We start from the raw sequence: 13,516 nt of genomic DNA on the forward strand, positions 1-13,516 counted from the left end.
TGAATTATTCCAAACAAACAGTGTTCCCAGAGAAAGCATTCAGAATGTTTTTATACAAAACGTTGGGCTTCTTGCCATAATAACGGAGCTACAATTCCACGTTATGACAATTCACAGGGACGCTGGCTTGCAAGATGGCATGTCATTTCATTCCATTCTTGCCCAAGGATTTAGGAGATAAAATCTGCAACAAATAAACTCACCAGCAGATGGCAGTGACTGCAAGCCTCTTGGCTTTGTCATACTGAAACTTCCACAGTGGAAGGAGAGTCCCCTCCTGGTCTCTGTATTCATCCGCGGGATCCTCAAAATATTTAAAATCTAAAAGGAGAGGAAACGAATACCAGCGCATTCAAAAGGGGCCTGCCTGTAACCAGTGCCTGCGGGTGGAGAATAAGATCATTCCTCTCCCCTAGCTCAAGAGTAGGCACCGCCATGTTCAGAGCTTGTGCCAAAGGCACTGCTCATGCCCGAGATTTATTGTTTGTATCCCCGTAGTGCCTGGAGTCCCTAAGTGAGGTCAGGGCCACGCAGTGCTAGATGCTGTACGCACACAGAGCAAGAGATGGTCCCTGCCCGGTCGAAAAGGGATCCTGGGGGCTCTGGTCAGCACTGCTGACCAAGCTGCTAAAAGTGCGGTCAGCGGCGCAGTCGGGCTAATGCAGGCTCCCTGCCTGCCCTAGCTCTATGTGGCTCCTGGAAGTAGCCAGTATGTCCAGCTCCTAGGCACAGGGGAGGCCACGGGGACTCTGCACACTGCCCTCGCCCTGACTGCCAGCTCCACAGCTCCCATTGGCTGCAATTCCCGGCCAGTGGGAGCCACGGGCGCGGTGTCTGTGGGTGCAGGCAGCGCACAGAGCCCCCTGCCCCCTCCAGCTAGGAGCCAGACATGCCGGCCACTTTCGGGAGCCACCTGAGGTAAACCCTGAACGCCCTGCCCCAGGTCGGAACCCCCTCCCACATCCTAACTCCCTCCCAAAGCCTGCACCCCCTCCTGCATCCCAAGCCCCTGCCCCAACCCTGAGCCCCCTGCCACACCCAAACTCCCTCTCGGAGCCCGCACCCTACACACATACACCCCACACCCCAACCCCCTGCCCCAGCCCGGTGAACATAAGTGTGGGTGGGGGAGAGCAAACGATGGAGGGAGGAAGGATGGAGTGAGTGTGGGCGAGGCCTCAGATAAGGGGTGGGGTAGGGGTGGGGCCATGGGGAAGAGGCAGGGCAAGACTGTTCAGTTTTGTGTGATTAGAAAGTTGGCAACCCTAATAAAGGGTGGGAGGGGAAATGGTTTGCTCAAGGTCACATAGCAGGTCAGTGGCAGAGCTGGGAATAGAGCCTGGTCTCCTAAAGTTGCAAGTACAGTGGCTCAGGCCCTGGGTCACACTGGCTCATTTTCTTTTGGAAACTATAGAGCCATCGATGATCTCATCGGGAGATTGGTGACACAGACTAATGTTTTGTTATTTATTTGTGGAAAAGGAGAACCACCACCAAATAAGGTGCGCAGGTGCTGATCAGCCATGTCCTGATAATGCAAGTTCTATTAACGCCATCCCACATCCGCCAACACCATTCTTGTGAGTGTCACCGTACAGATGGGTGTCAGGAGTGATTTGAGTGGGAAGAGAGAGGGGCACCGTTAGAACGGACAAGGTGTGGAATCTGTCCCAGTGGCCTCTGTTCCCTGTTGTAAGCAGGCATAGTGGATAGGCTTGTACAGCTGCTTTGTACAGGCAGCTCAGACTGTCAGTGCCTGCACCATGAAAGGAAACTCACCTGTTCAGGGAACTCGACGCAAAGCATGGGACATATTCCAGTGAGGATCAAACAACTCAGTGCCTGCTGAATGGCTGCCTAAGTCCCAGCCTGCTTGGAGCAGCGCGTGCCTTATAAATGAATGGACTTGGCTGGGCTGTTTTCTTTCTGCAAGTTCCCAGATCTGCTCCTGCCTACATCTCATTTCTCTGATCTGACATCCTTCTTCTGCGGCCTGCACTCGGCCCACTTCTCGCTCCTTAAAGATCGCGTACTCTCTGTTGGGACTTTGTGCCTTTTTTCATGGCACATTTATGTCTGGAGCCTCTCTCTGCCACCTTCTTTTATACAGGCCCAAGACCACAGTACCAAACACCTCAGTTCTTTCACCTAGCTTTCCACCTCTATTCTGGCACTCTGCTGCCTTCCTCAGCCTGGTCCTTAAACACTGTGCTGACTCTGTCTAACTTAGGGCCCAATTCTGTGAGCTGCTAAGCATTCTCATCTCCCACTGAACACACAGAACTGGACCCTTACATAGCAAGCATCTTTGGGCTGTGATCTTGCCTTCCTGCATCTTGTGAAGCACCGTGCTTGCCCACTGGTTAGTGTCAACCTGGGACTCGGGAGACCTGGGTTCTACTCCTGGCTCTACCATTGGCTGACCTTGGGCAAGTCATTGCACCTCTGTGCCTCGGTTTACCCATCTGTAAAATGGGGATAATTATACTGACCTCCTTTGTAAAAGCACTTTGAGATCTGCTGATAACAAGCACTGTATAAAAGCTAGGTATCATTATTATATGCAGGTCACTCTGGAGGTGGGTAGACAGCAACAGTAAATTGTGGAGTGCTCTCCCAATACCTACATGCACAGAACTCCCCACGCCACAGGGACATGTAGGAGAGCCTACAGTGATCGGCAAGGCAATGGGCGGGATCCTCAGCTGTGCCTCCATAGAAGTCAATGAAGCTCTGGTGAGTTACACCAGCTGAGAATCTGGCCCACTATATAGATAGCACCCTCCTGTTAGCAGCAGATCTCCTCTTTGAATCAAGACAAAATTTAACTCCACCAGAAAATGCTTCCCCAGATTCCCTGTTGTAATCTTTCTAGGGTTATGAAGATGTAACACCTGCATATTGCAATGTTTTACTTGCGGTACGAATACATAATAATCCTTGGCACTTCTGAGGTACTTTCGCGCCGAGGATCACAGAGCCTTTTACAAACTCTCACTAATTAATCTGTCCTCACAGTATCCCTGGGAGGCAGAGAAACATGATTAGCCTCACTTTCCTGATGGTGGAATTGAGGCTCTGGACAGGTAAGCGATTTGCCCAAGGTCACCGAATTATTCACCGGCAGAGCTAGAAATAAAACCCAGGAGTCCGGACGCACATCTCCCTGCCTAACCATTAGGCATTAGAATAAAATGCCCTCACTTGGGGTCTCTGCCAGGGAGGGGAAGCTTTAAATTGACCTCAGGGCTCCAAAGGAGAGGCTACATGGGGTATATATAGAATCAGTAAATTCTCCACGTGTCCTGGCCATAAACCTTCCCAGGCCAGTGCTATGCTGGGGACTATGTGGGCTGGCTGTGCCCACGCCTGTGGAAGCAATACTGTGGGTGTCTTATACTGCCCTCATGCTCCCCGATGCAGATTTTCCATTACTGGGAGGGCTGTGTCCTGGCTTCTGTCAGCTGAAGGGGGTCCGTCTCATCTTGGGCTGAATCTAGCTTGTGGATTTTAAATAAGGAGTGACCAAAATGGTACAGTATTGGCAACCTTTGGGCCACTTAAAGTGGTCACTTAGGGCAAAAGGGCAGCCTATCAGAGGTGGCCTTTCATGCAGATTTCTCTGTTACATGGACTGACATGGCTTGACGTAACATTCCATGAACTATTGCACTTTGTCATGGTGACCCTGGAAAGGATCAACATTGCACAGCCATCCTGAAGAGCAAACAGGGATTCTTCTCAGTTACATATCTCACCAATCCTCTTCCTCTCCATGCACAGGTGATGATTCCATGGGAGTCATTATGCCAGGTGTGGCCACAGAGTTGATAACGGTGAGTAGCCTCTGACTTCTCTAAGGAAGTGATCAGCAACATGGTACTGATCAAGGACTTGATGCACAGACTGGTCAATTGTAATTGATTACAGCTGGGCTTTCCCATGGAGTCAGAGTGTTAGGCACCCAAATACCACTGAATAGAACTTTCCTAGGCTGCTTTGAAAACCCACAGCCTGCATTCTCAAAGGAGCTTTCACCACCCTCATCACAACGGTGTGCCGGTCTCTTCCGCAGAACTGACATCTGAGTGTGAATGAAAGTCCGGTACCTTGTGCAATGTCATCAAAGGTATTCTGATTGACCATCCGCTCCACTATTTTAGCTGCCTTGGTCACCTTGGATACATCATCACTCTGCCAAAAAGTAAAACAATGAGGAGAAATTTTACAACCAACATGTTGAAAGAAAGGGAAATTATTTCCTGTGCCGTGGTTCCCTGAAAATTAGCAAAGAGCCCCCCTCTCCTGTTGGACCTCTAGACTAAGGGGTTTCAGGGTCTCGCACGGACAAGCAAAGTTCAGAGGGTTTCAGTAAATCTCTGGGAACTCGACTTTAAGTTGTATGCAGATCAACAGTATCATGCAGCACATAGCTAATGGAATCAGTCACACCGTGGGGGAGATTTTCAAAGGCACAAAAGGCAGCTTTGTGTCCAGTTGCCTATGAAAGTCAATGAGAATTAGGTTCCTTGCTGGCCTAGCACAGTGGAAAATTCCATCTTGCAGGTGTGGTGCTACCAGTGGCACTGGAGGGCCATGCCCCCCCCCCACACACACACACACCTTTAAAAGTGGGAAGCTATTCCCTCCCACTTTTTACTGGCCACAAGGGTGAGCAATGGGGAAGAGGGTAGGGTCTGGGGGGGGAAGAGGCGGCACAGGAGCTGGGTCTTGGGGAAAAGGGGTGGCATGAGGGTGGGGTGTTAGGGGAATGGGCGGCGCAGGCCGGGAGCTCAGGGCGCTGAGGGAGCAGGGCCTCAGGGGGGAGGGGTGGCACAGGGGAGGCGGGGTCACAGTTCGGACACTGGTGGCCCCCCACGTTAGGGACCTTCCATCACTCCTGGGTCTACTATGCATTGACAAACACGGATAGAGCCCTGCACAACGTTAAACCCTGGGTAGCCTGAGGAGGGATGTGCCGCTCTTTGTCTCTGTGTCCTAATAGGAATTCCAGTGATGGGCACAAATCCAAACACCTTCCTCCTCTGAACTCTGGGGAAGTCCAAACCCTGCAGTTCAGGTCTGCCTCCAGGTCCCTCCCAGGCATTCCAGGGTTACACTGATATACCTAGAGGTATGTCTACACTGCACATCTCTGGTAGCAGCATGTGGGGTATGTGTAGCCACACATGGCAGTGAAAAGCAGGCTGCACCTATACTGTGGTGTGCAGCTACATCCAGCAGCGAAAGGCTCTGGCAGAGGGTGGCAGCAGGGAAAGGCTCCGGCAGTGGGAGTCAGAGCCTTTCCCCACTGCCTTCCCCTGCCGGAGTCTTTCACTGGGTCTGTACTCTACTCACCTAAGCAGTGCCTCACTGTCTACACTGCTGTTTATACCCATGCTAGGGAGTCAGAGGGTTCTCCCCATGCATGGAGAACTCAAAGCCAGGGGCACTGAGCTTTCATATTTTGCTGTTTCAAAGTCCTGCATCCACACATCCTAAGTGAACCACCATTATTATCTTTATTATTTGTATGACCATACCCCATCAAAGCCCTGTCAACACCTCAAAGACTTCCATCATCAAAACACTGCTAGGCTTTGAAGGCCAACATCAGGGCATATGCATGCTCGGCCACTAGCCTTACCCTGACTTCACTCCATTTCATAGGCATACTAAGACTTGGCATTTATATAGGGCTTTATTTCATGTAAAGACACTAATTAATCCTCACATCACCCCTGGGAAGTATCATCACCCCCTTTTACAGATGGAGAAACAGACAGAAAGGTGGCATAACTTGCCAACGGCCACACAGAGAGTCAGTGGCAGAGCCAGGAATACTACACAGGAATGCCTGGCTCCCAAACCAGTGCTCCTTCCTTCATTCTACACTGCCTTCGTATTGAGCATATATCTAATATCAGGTATCCTATGAATGGTGGACGCTTTGACTCCCCCGACAGTGCACACCAATATTCCTAACCTTCCACCTCTGCTAGATCACAGATATGCCTGGCCATTCTCCTACATGCCAAGGCACATATCACAGTTAGTAGTTCTGCCATTTCATATTTGAGTTCCTTCAGAACTCTTGGGTGACACCATCTGGACCTGCAAAAAGAAAAGGAGTACTTGTCGCAACTTAGAGACTAATCAATTTATTTGAGCATAAGCTTTCGTGAGCTATAGCTCACTTCATCGGATGCATACTGTGGAAAGTGTAGAAGGTCTTTTTATACACACAAAGCATGAAAAAATACCTCCCCCCACCCCACTCTCCTGCTGGTAATAGCTTATCTAAAGTGATCACTCTCCTTACAATGTGTATGATAATCAAGTTGGGCCATTTCCAGCACAAATCCAGGTTTTCTCACCCCACCCCCATTCTTGAGATGTCAAGAATTATAACATTCATAAACCAGTCAGAGAACACTTCAATGTCTCTGGTCACGCGATTACAGACATGAAAGTTGCGATATTACAGCAAAAAACCTTCAAATCCAGACTCCAGCGAGAAACTGTTGAATTGGAATTCATTTTCAAATTGGATACAATTAATTTAGGCTTGAATAGAGACTGGGAGTGGCTAAGTCATTATGCAAGGTAACCTATTTCCCCTTGTTTTTTCCTACTCCCCCCCCAGACGTTCTTGTTAAACCCTGGATTTGTGCTGCAAATGGCCCACCTTGATTATCATACACATTGTAAGGAGAGTGGTCACTTTAGATAAGCTATTACCAGCAGGAGAGTGGGTTTGTGTGGGGGGGGGGTGAGAAAACCTGGATTTGTGCTGGAAATGGCCCAACTTGATTATCATACACATTGTAAGGAGAGTGATCACTTTAGATAAGCTATTACCAGCAGGAGAGTGGGGTGGGGGGAGGTATTTTTTCATTCTTTGTGTGTATAAAAAGATCTTCTACACTTTCCACAGTATGCATCCAATGAAGTGAGCTGTAGCTCACGAAAGCTTATGCTCAAATAAATTGGTTAGTCTCTAAGGTGCCACAAGTACTCCTTTTCTTTTTGCGAATACAGACTAACACAGCTGTTACTCTGAAACCCATCTGGACCTGGTGACTTATTAGTGTTTATCATTTAGCTTCTCTGCAATAACAACGAGGAGTCCTTGTGGCACCTTAGAGACTAACAAATTTATTTGGGCAATGGCCTTATCTTCATTGAGTGCTCCTTTAGCAGATTGGTCACTGCAATAAAAGACCTGCGGAATAGCCATGGCTGGCCTGGGTCAGCTGACGCGGGCTCAAAGGGCTAAGGCTGTGGAGATAAGAACTGCTGCGCTGGGCATCACAAAATGGGGAAGAGATGGCCAGCCCTCTGTGGAGATAGAGGTGGTTAGGGACTATTTAGAAAAGCTGGATGTGCACAAGTCCATGGGGCCGGACGAGTTGCATCCGAGAGTGCTGAAGGAATTGGCGGCTGTGATTGCAGAGCCATTGGCCATTATCTTTGAAAACTCGTGGCGAACCGGGGAAGTCCCGGATGACTGGAAAAAGGCTAATGTAGTGCCCATCTTTAAAAAAGGGAAGGAGGAGGATCCTGGGAACTACAGGCCAGTCAGCCTCACCTCAGTCCCTGGAAAAATCATGGAGCAGGTCCTCAAAAAATCAATTCTGAAGCACTTGCATGAGAGGAAAGTGACCAGGAACAGCCAGCATGGATTCACCAAGGGAAGGTCATGCCTGACTAATCTAATCGCCTTTTATGATGAGATTACTGGTTCTGTGGATGAAGGGAAAGCAGTGGATGTATTGTTTCTTGACTTTAGCAAAGCTTTTGACACGGTCTCCCACAGTATTCTTGTCAGCAAGTTAAGGAAGTATGGGCTGGATGAATGCACTATAAGGTGGGTAGAAAGCTGGCTAGATTGTCGGGCTCAACGGGTAGTGATCAATGGCTCCATGTCTAGTTGGCAGCCGGTATCAAGTGGAGTGCCCCAAGGGTCGGTCCTGGGGCCGGTTTTGTTCAATATCTTCATAAATGATCTGGAGGATGGTGTGGATTGCACTCTCAGCAAATTTGCGGATGATACTAAAATGGGAGGAGTGGTAGATACGCTGGAGGGGAGAGATAGGATACAGAAGGACCTAGACAAATTGGAGGATTGGGCCAAAAGAAATCTGATGAGGTTCAATAAGGATAAGTGCAGGGTCCTGCACTTAGGACAGAAGAACCCAATGCACAGCTACAGACTAGGGACCGAATGGCTAGGCAGCAGTTCTGCGGAAAAGGACCTAGGGCTGACAGTGGACGAGAAGCTGGATATGAGTCAGCAGTGTGCCCTTGTTGCCAAGAAGGCCAATGGCATTTTGGGATGTATAAGTAGGGGCATAGCGAGCAGATCGAGGGACGTGATCGTTCCCCTCTATTCGACATTGGTGAGGCCTCATCTGGAGTACTGTGTCCAGTTTTGGGCCCCACACTACAAGAAGGATGTGGATAAATTGGAGAGAGTCCAGCGAAGGGCAACAAAAATGATTAGGGGTCTGGAACACATGACTTATGAGGAGAGGCTGAGGGAGCTGGGATTGTTTAGCCTGCAGAAGAGAAGAATGAGGGGGGATTTGATAGCTGCTTTCAACTACCTGAAAGGGGGTTCCAAAGAGGATGGCTGTAGACTGTTCTCAATGGTAGCAGATGACAGAACGAGGAGTAATGGTCTCAAGTTGCAGTCGGGGAGGTTTAGATTGGATATTAGGAAAAACTTTTTCACTAAGAGGGTGGTGAAACACTGGAATGCGTTACCTAGGGAGGTGGTAGAATCTCCTTCCTTAGAGGTTTTTAAGGTCAGGCTTGACAAAGCCCTGGCTGGGATGATTTAACTGGGAATTGGTCCTGCTTCGAGCAGGGGGTTGGACTAGATGACCTTCTGGGGTCCCTTCCAACCCTGATATTCTATGATTCTATGAAGTGTAGACGTTTGGCCTCAGGCTGGAGGCTGGACTCTGAGACCCCACCAGCGGAGAGGGTCTCAGAGCTTGGGCTCCAGCCTGAGCCGGAACATCTATATTGCAATTTTCAGCCCCGCAACCCAAGTCTATTGACTCAGGCCCTGAGCCTCATGCTGCGGGTTTTTTATTGCAGTGTAGACCCTACTGTCTGCTTCTTAGGTTTGCTGCTTCTGAAGTACTTAAAAAAAATTCTTACTGTTAGTTTGTGCATCTTTAGCAAGTTGCTTCTTACATTTTTTCTTGGCCTGTCTTATGATACTTTTACACTTAATCTGCCAGAGTTTGTGCACTTAGGATTTGACTTCCCAATTTTAAAGGAGGCCTTTTGCCTATAATGGCCTCCATTAATCTGCTGGCTATCCATGGCGGCATTCCTTTGGTGCTCTTACTTTCTTTTCTAATTTGGGGTATATATTTAGTCTGAGCCTCTATTATGGTGTTTTTAAATAGTTGCCATGCTGCTTGCAGGTATTTAACCCTTATGACAGCTGCTTTTAACTTCCCTCTAACAAGCATCCTCATTTTCATACAGTTCCCCTTTTTAAAGTTAAATCTTACCATGGTGGGCTTTTTTAGTATTATCCCCCCTACAGGAATGTTACATTTAATTACATTGTGGTCACTATTACCAAGCAATTTAGCTCTATTCACCTCTTGGACCAAATCCTGTGCTCCACTTAGAACCAAATCAAGAATTGCCTCTCCCCTTGAGGGATAAGCCTAGCTGCTCCAAGAAGCAGTCACTGATGGTGTCTAGAAATTTTATCTCTGCATAATGTCCTGTGGTGACATGTACCCAGACAATACAAGTATAGCTGAAAACACCCTTAAACGTTGCGCTTTCTGCTTTTGTTGCCTCTTTAACCTCCCTTAGCATTTCACAGTCACTGTCACCATCCTGGTCAGGTGGTCAGTAGGATATTCTGACTGCTATATTCTTATTATGCAAGCATGGAATTCCTATCCAGAGAGATTCGATGGTACAGTTTGTTGCATGTAAGATGTTTACCTGATTTACCCTTTTCTTTCCCATATAAAAGAGGGAGAATGGAGATCTCTCCCTTTTCCGTTCGAGGAAAGGAGGGTGCTGAGTTGAGCACACTGCAGCCCAGCTCAGCCCCCATCTCCCCCCACTCTGAATGACAGGCACTGTGTGAAACTGGCACCAGCTCTTTCTGCAAATCACAGGGGAAGAAGGCAGGAGAAGAAGTTACCCTGACTTCTCCTCCTCCTTCACTGCCACTGCAGTAAATGTCCTCCACATTGCTGATCAGCTGGCATCTCCAAAGCTCCTTGAAAAACATCATCTAAAGTCACACGGGATGTGGTTTTTCCTGCTATCCAGGCTTTACATTCCACATTTAATCCAGGTGATCCAAGAGTGATTCCTGTGATCAGGCATATTCCCCAGCCTGCTCCCTATGCACAATCCACAGGCTAGGTGGAGTCCAAACTCACCCCTTTCCAAAGGTTTGGTTCTATAAACAAAGAAATCTTGGACTAACCAACATTCAGTTCCAACCTTCTCCCCAGGCTTGGCTGTTCCAAGAGTTTTACCCTTAAGACTCAGCCCAAATCCTCTCTCTCAGACAACCACTCCAACCTCCCTTCTACCCAGGGAGGCAGGTGTCACAGTGTTTCAGTGGAACCCACTTTATGCTTTCCCAGCAGGATCAGGCTGCTAACAGGATGGGACACTTAAGGCAAAGGCTGCCAGTCTGTTACATTGCCTTCAGTGCAACTGTCAGTCAGGCCATTTGTTTAGGTGCCTAAATAGCGACTTAGGAGACTCATTTTGGATACCCACTTTCCAAAATCTTGTATTATAACGGGGCACTAACTCTCCAGTTCAAGTTGAGCATCACCGTCTGTTTAAAGGTGTACTATTCTAAGTGCTCTAAAATCCACATGACGACTTTGGTTGTGTTGAAATTTGCTGTGCCTTATGGGGATGCAGAGTAGGATTAGTGATCCAAATTTGGGGCCATTTGAGCAAGGGATTCCCTAGCCCCTCCCCCACAAAAACACTAGCATTTTACAAAATCATCTACATCTTTCAACTTGTTGGGCTCAAACTATGCCTCTGGTCCTCCCCAAACTGCTCTCAGTCACTTGGGATTGATCTCAGCTAATACACAGCACCCACTGCCGATTTAGGGAAGTAACAGAGAACAAGTTGTTAAAGGTAGGATGACCGTACGTCCCGTTTTGGCCAGGGCAATCCCCTTTTTTAAGCCCTGTCCCAGCTATCCCGACTTTTTTGGCAAAAGTGGGCATTTGTCTGATCAAGTTGACAAGAGCAAATGGGATAAATGCCCACATTTTGACAAAAGTGGGGTGCAGAGGAACGTGCGGGGGGGGGAGTGCGTGGTGATGCCAGCCTCATGCAGGGGGGAGTCAAGGCTCCGGCAGGGAGAAGACAGGGCTCAAGTGAGCAGTCACACCAGCCCCAGCCTCGTGACAGGGGAGGTAGGGCTAGTCAAGCAGCAATGCCAGCTGCGCGGCAGGGGGCGGGGGAGGGGGGAGGAAGGGTCGGGCTAGCCCCACGCACGCGGTATCCCGTTTTCCCTTTGGGAAGTATGGTCACCTAGTTAAGGGTACAGTTCATAGCTACAGATCGGCACATGCCAAACTGACATTCCTCAGAGTGACATGCACATGTGCAGCAAGACTCGATTGATAGATTCCAAGGCCAGCAGGGACCATTGTGATTATCGAATCTGATTTCCTGTAGAACACAGGCCAAAGAACTTCCTCCAAACAATTCCTAGAGCAGAGCTTTTAGAAAAACATCTAACCTTGATTTAAAATTGCCAGGGATGGAGAATCTAGATGACCCTCGGTAAATTGTTCCAATGGTTAATTACCCTCACTGTTAAAAATGTACGCCTTATTTCCAGTCTGAATTTGTCTAGCTTCAACTTTCAGCCATTGGATCACGTTAGACCTTTCTCTGCTTGATCGAAGAACACATTATTACATATTAGTTCCCCATGTAGATACTAAGACTGTAATAACGTCACCCCTTAACCTTCTCCTTGTTAAACTAAATAGATTTAGCTCTTTATCACTCTAAGGCAAGTTTTCTAATCCTTTATTCATTCTCATGGCTCTTCTCTGAACCTTCTCCAATTTATCAACATCTGTCTTGAATTGTGGGCACCAGACCTGAACCCAGGATTTCAGCAGTGGTCGCACAAATACAGAGATAAAATAAGCTTTTTACTCCTACACTAGATTCACCTATTTTGCATTAGCCCCTTTGGCCACAGTGTCGTACTGGGACCTCATGTTCAGCTAATTATCCCTCAAATCTTTTTCAGAGTCACTGCTTTCCAGGACAGAGTCCACCCTCCTGTAAGCATGGCCTACATTCTTTGTTCCTAGATGTATTCATTTACATTTAACTGTATTAAAACACATATTAGTTGCTTGCAGCCAGCTTACTTAGCAATCCAGATCGCTCGGTATCAGTGACCTGTCATCTTCATTATTTACCCCTTCCCTAAATTTTTATGTCATCTGCAAACTTTATCAGTGATGATTTTATGTTTTCTTCTGGCTCAGGGCTCTGAGGAAGCAAGCGGGTTTCCATGCAATCTGTTGTCACAGTAACTATGAGGTTCAAGGTGACATGTGGAGGTCATTGAACCTGAGCTGCATCCATCCCCTGAGAGTTTGAGTTCCACCCTTCGCAGTTTGCAGAGGATGTGTCTTTTGCATATTCCTTGCATTTTGCAGGGGCTCCTTTTGGAAATTTTGTCCTGACACCATAATTTCTGGTTGAAGAGGGATAAAGTGCCCTAAAATCCATCTGCCAACTGAGATTTTACTTTCGAAGTATTGTCAAAGGAAGTTAGCATTAAACAGAGGGAAGACAAAAGATTCGAGTAAGCAGGAAGGATAATGTAAATCCCCTTTCCTGAACAATGAATCTGAGTGTGATGAAAGGAAAACTAGTTCAACTGGGTAAGGGATTCCTAACATGAACTGCTCATCATATTGTCAGATTCTTATAATTTTTTTGGTGCAGAGCTAGGAAATATGGAGCAACGGGGAAGGTGGTGAGGGGTTAGAGCAGTGCAGGGAATGTGGGGGTTGGGATGGTGCAAGGGGCGGATTGGGGGACAGAGGAGTAGGGGGAGATAGGGGAAGGGGGAGAGATGGAGATGAGTGGTATGGTAGGGGTCAGAGAGGAGGAGAGAGGGGCTTCAGGGCCTCGGCCAGAAACAGGAGGGACAAAGATGTTGGGTGACTGGGAGCTTGGGGCCTGTCAGCTCCACATTCTATCCTTCCTTTTTTTAGCATATCCCCTTTACTTGTCTCTTTATGATACATTAAAAAGGAACCCTTTTTTCTTGCTGGGATTTTCCTGCTTGTACCTTAGCAATACCAACTGTGCTCTTCCTTAGATTTTGCTAGAGGTCTGCTTGGAAATTTCACAGTATGTATATTGGTACTCTCACAATTTATTAGAGGTGGTGGCAAAGCAGGGTGGTGGTGATGGATTTCTAACGAAGACTACCTTTCTCCAAAACACG

The 13,516-nt window shown here is 47.9% G+C and overlaps 1 protein-coding gene across 4 annotated transcripts in view; it reads right to left on the reverse strand.

Moving 5' to 3' along the window:
- The window catches only part of DNAI1 (dynein axonemal intermediate chain 1), a 275,448-nt gene that overhangs the window by 196,455 nt on the left and 65,477 nt on the right, over window positions 1–13,516 (reverse strand). For all 4 annotated transcript variants that reach the window (XR_012158826.1, XR_012158825.1, XR_012158827.1 and 1 more), the window contains 2 exons: window positions 4,110–4,194; window positions 204–321 (listed from right to left, as the gene is read on the reverse strand). Coding sequence is in view for 1 of the 4 variants with exons in the window: in XM_073343359.1 (XP_073199460.1) it covers window positions 204–321; window positions 4,110–4,194 (203 nt within the window). In the remaining 3 variants the exon portion in view is untranslated. The remainder of the gene's footprint in view (window positions 1–203; window positions 322–4,109; window positions 4,195–13,516) is intronic.

The sequence above is a fragment of the Lepidochelys kempii genome, chromosome 5 (assembly GCF_965140265.1).
Source record: "Lepidochelys kempii isolate rLepKem1 chromosome 5, rLepKem1.hap2, whole genome shotgun sequence".
Classification (NCBI taxonomy): Eukaryota; Metazoa; Chordata; order Testudines; family Cheloniidae; genus Lepidochelys; species Lepidochelys kempii.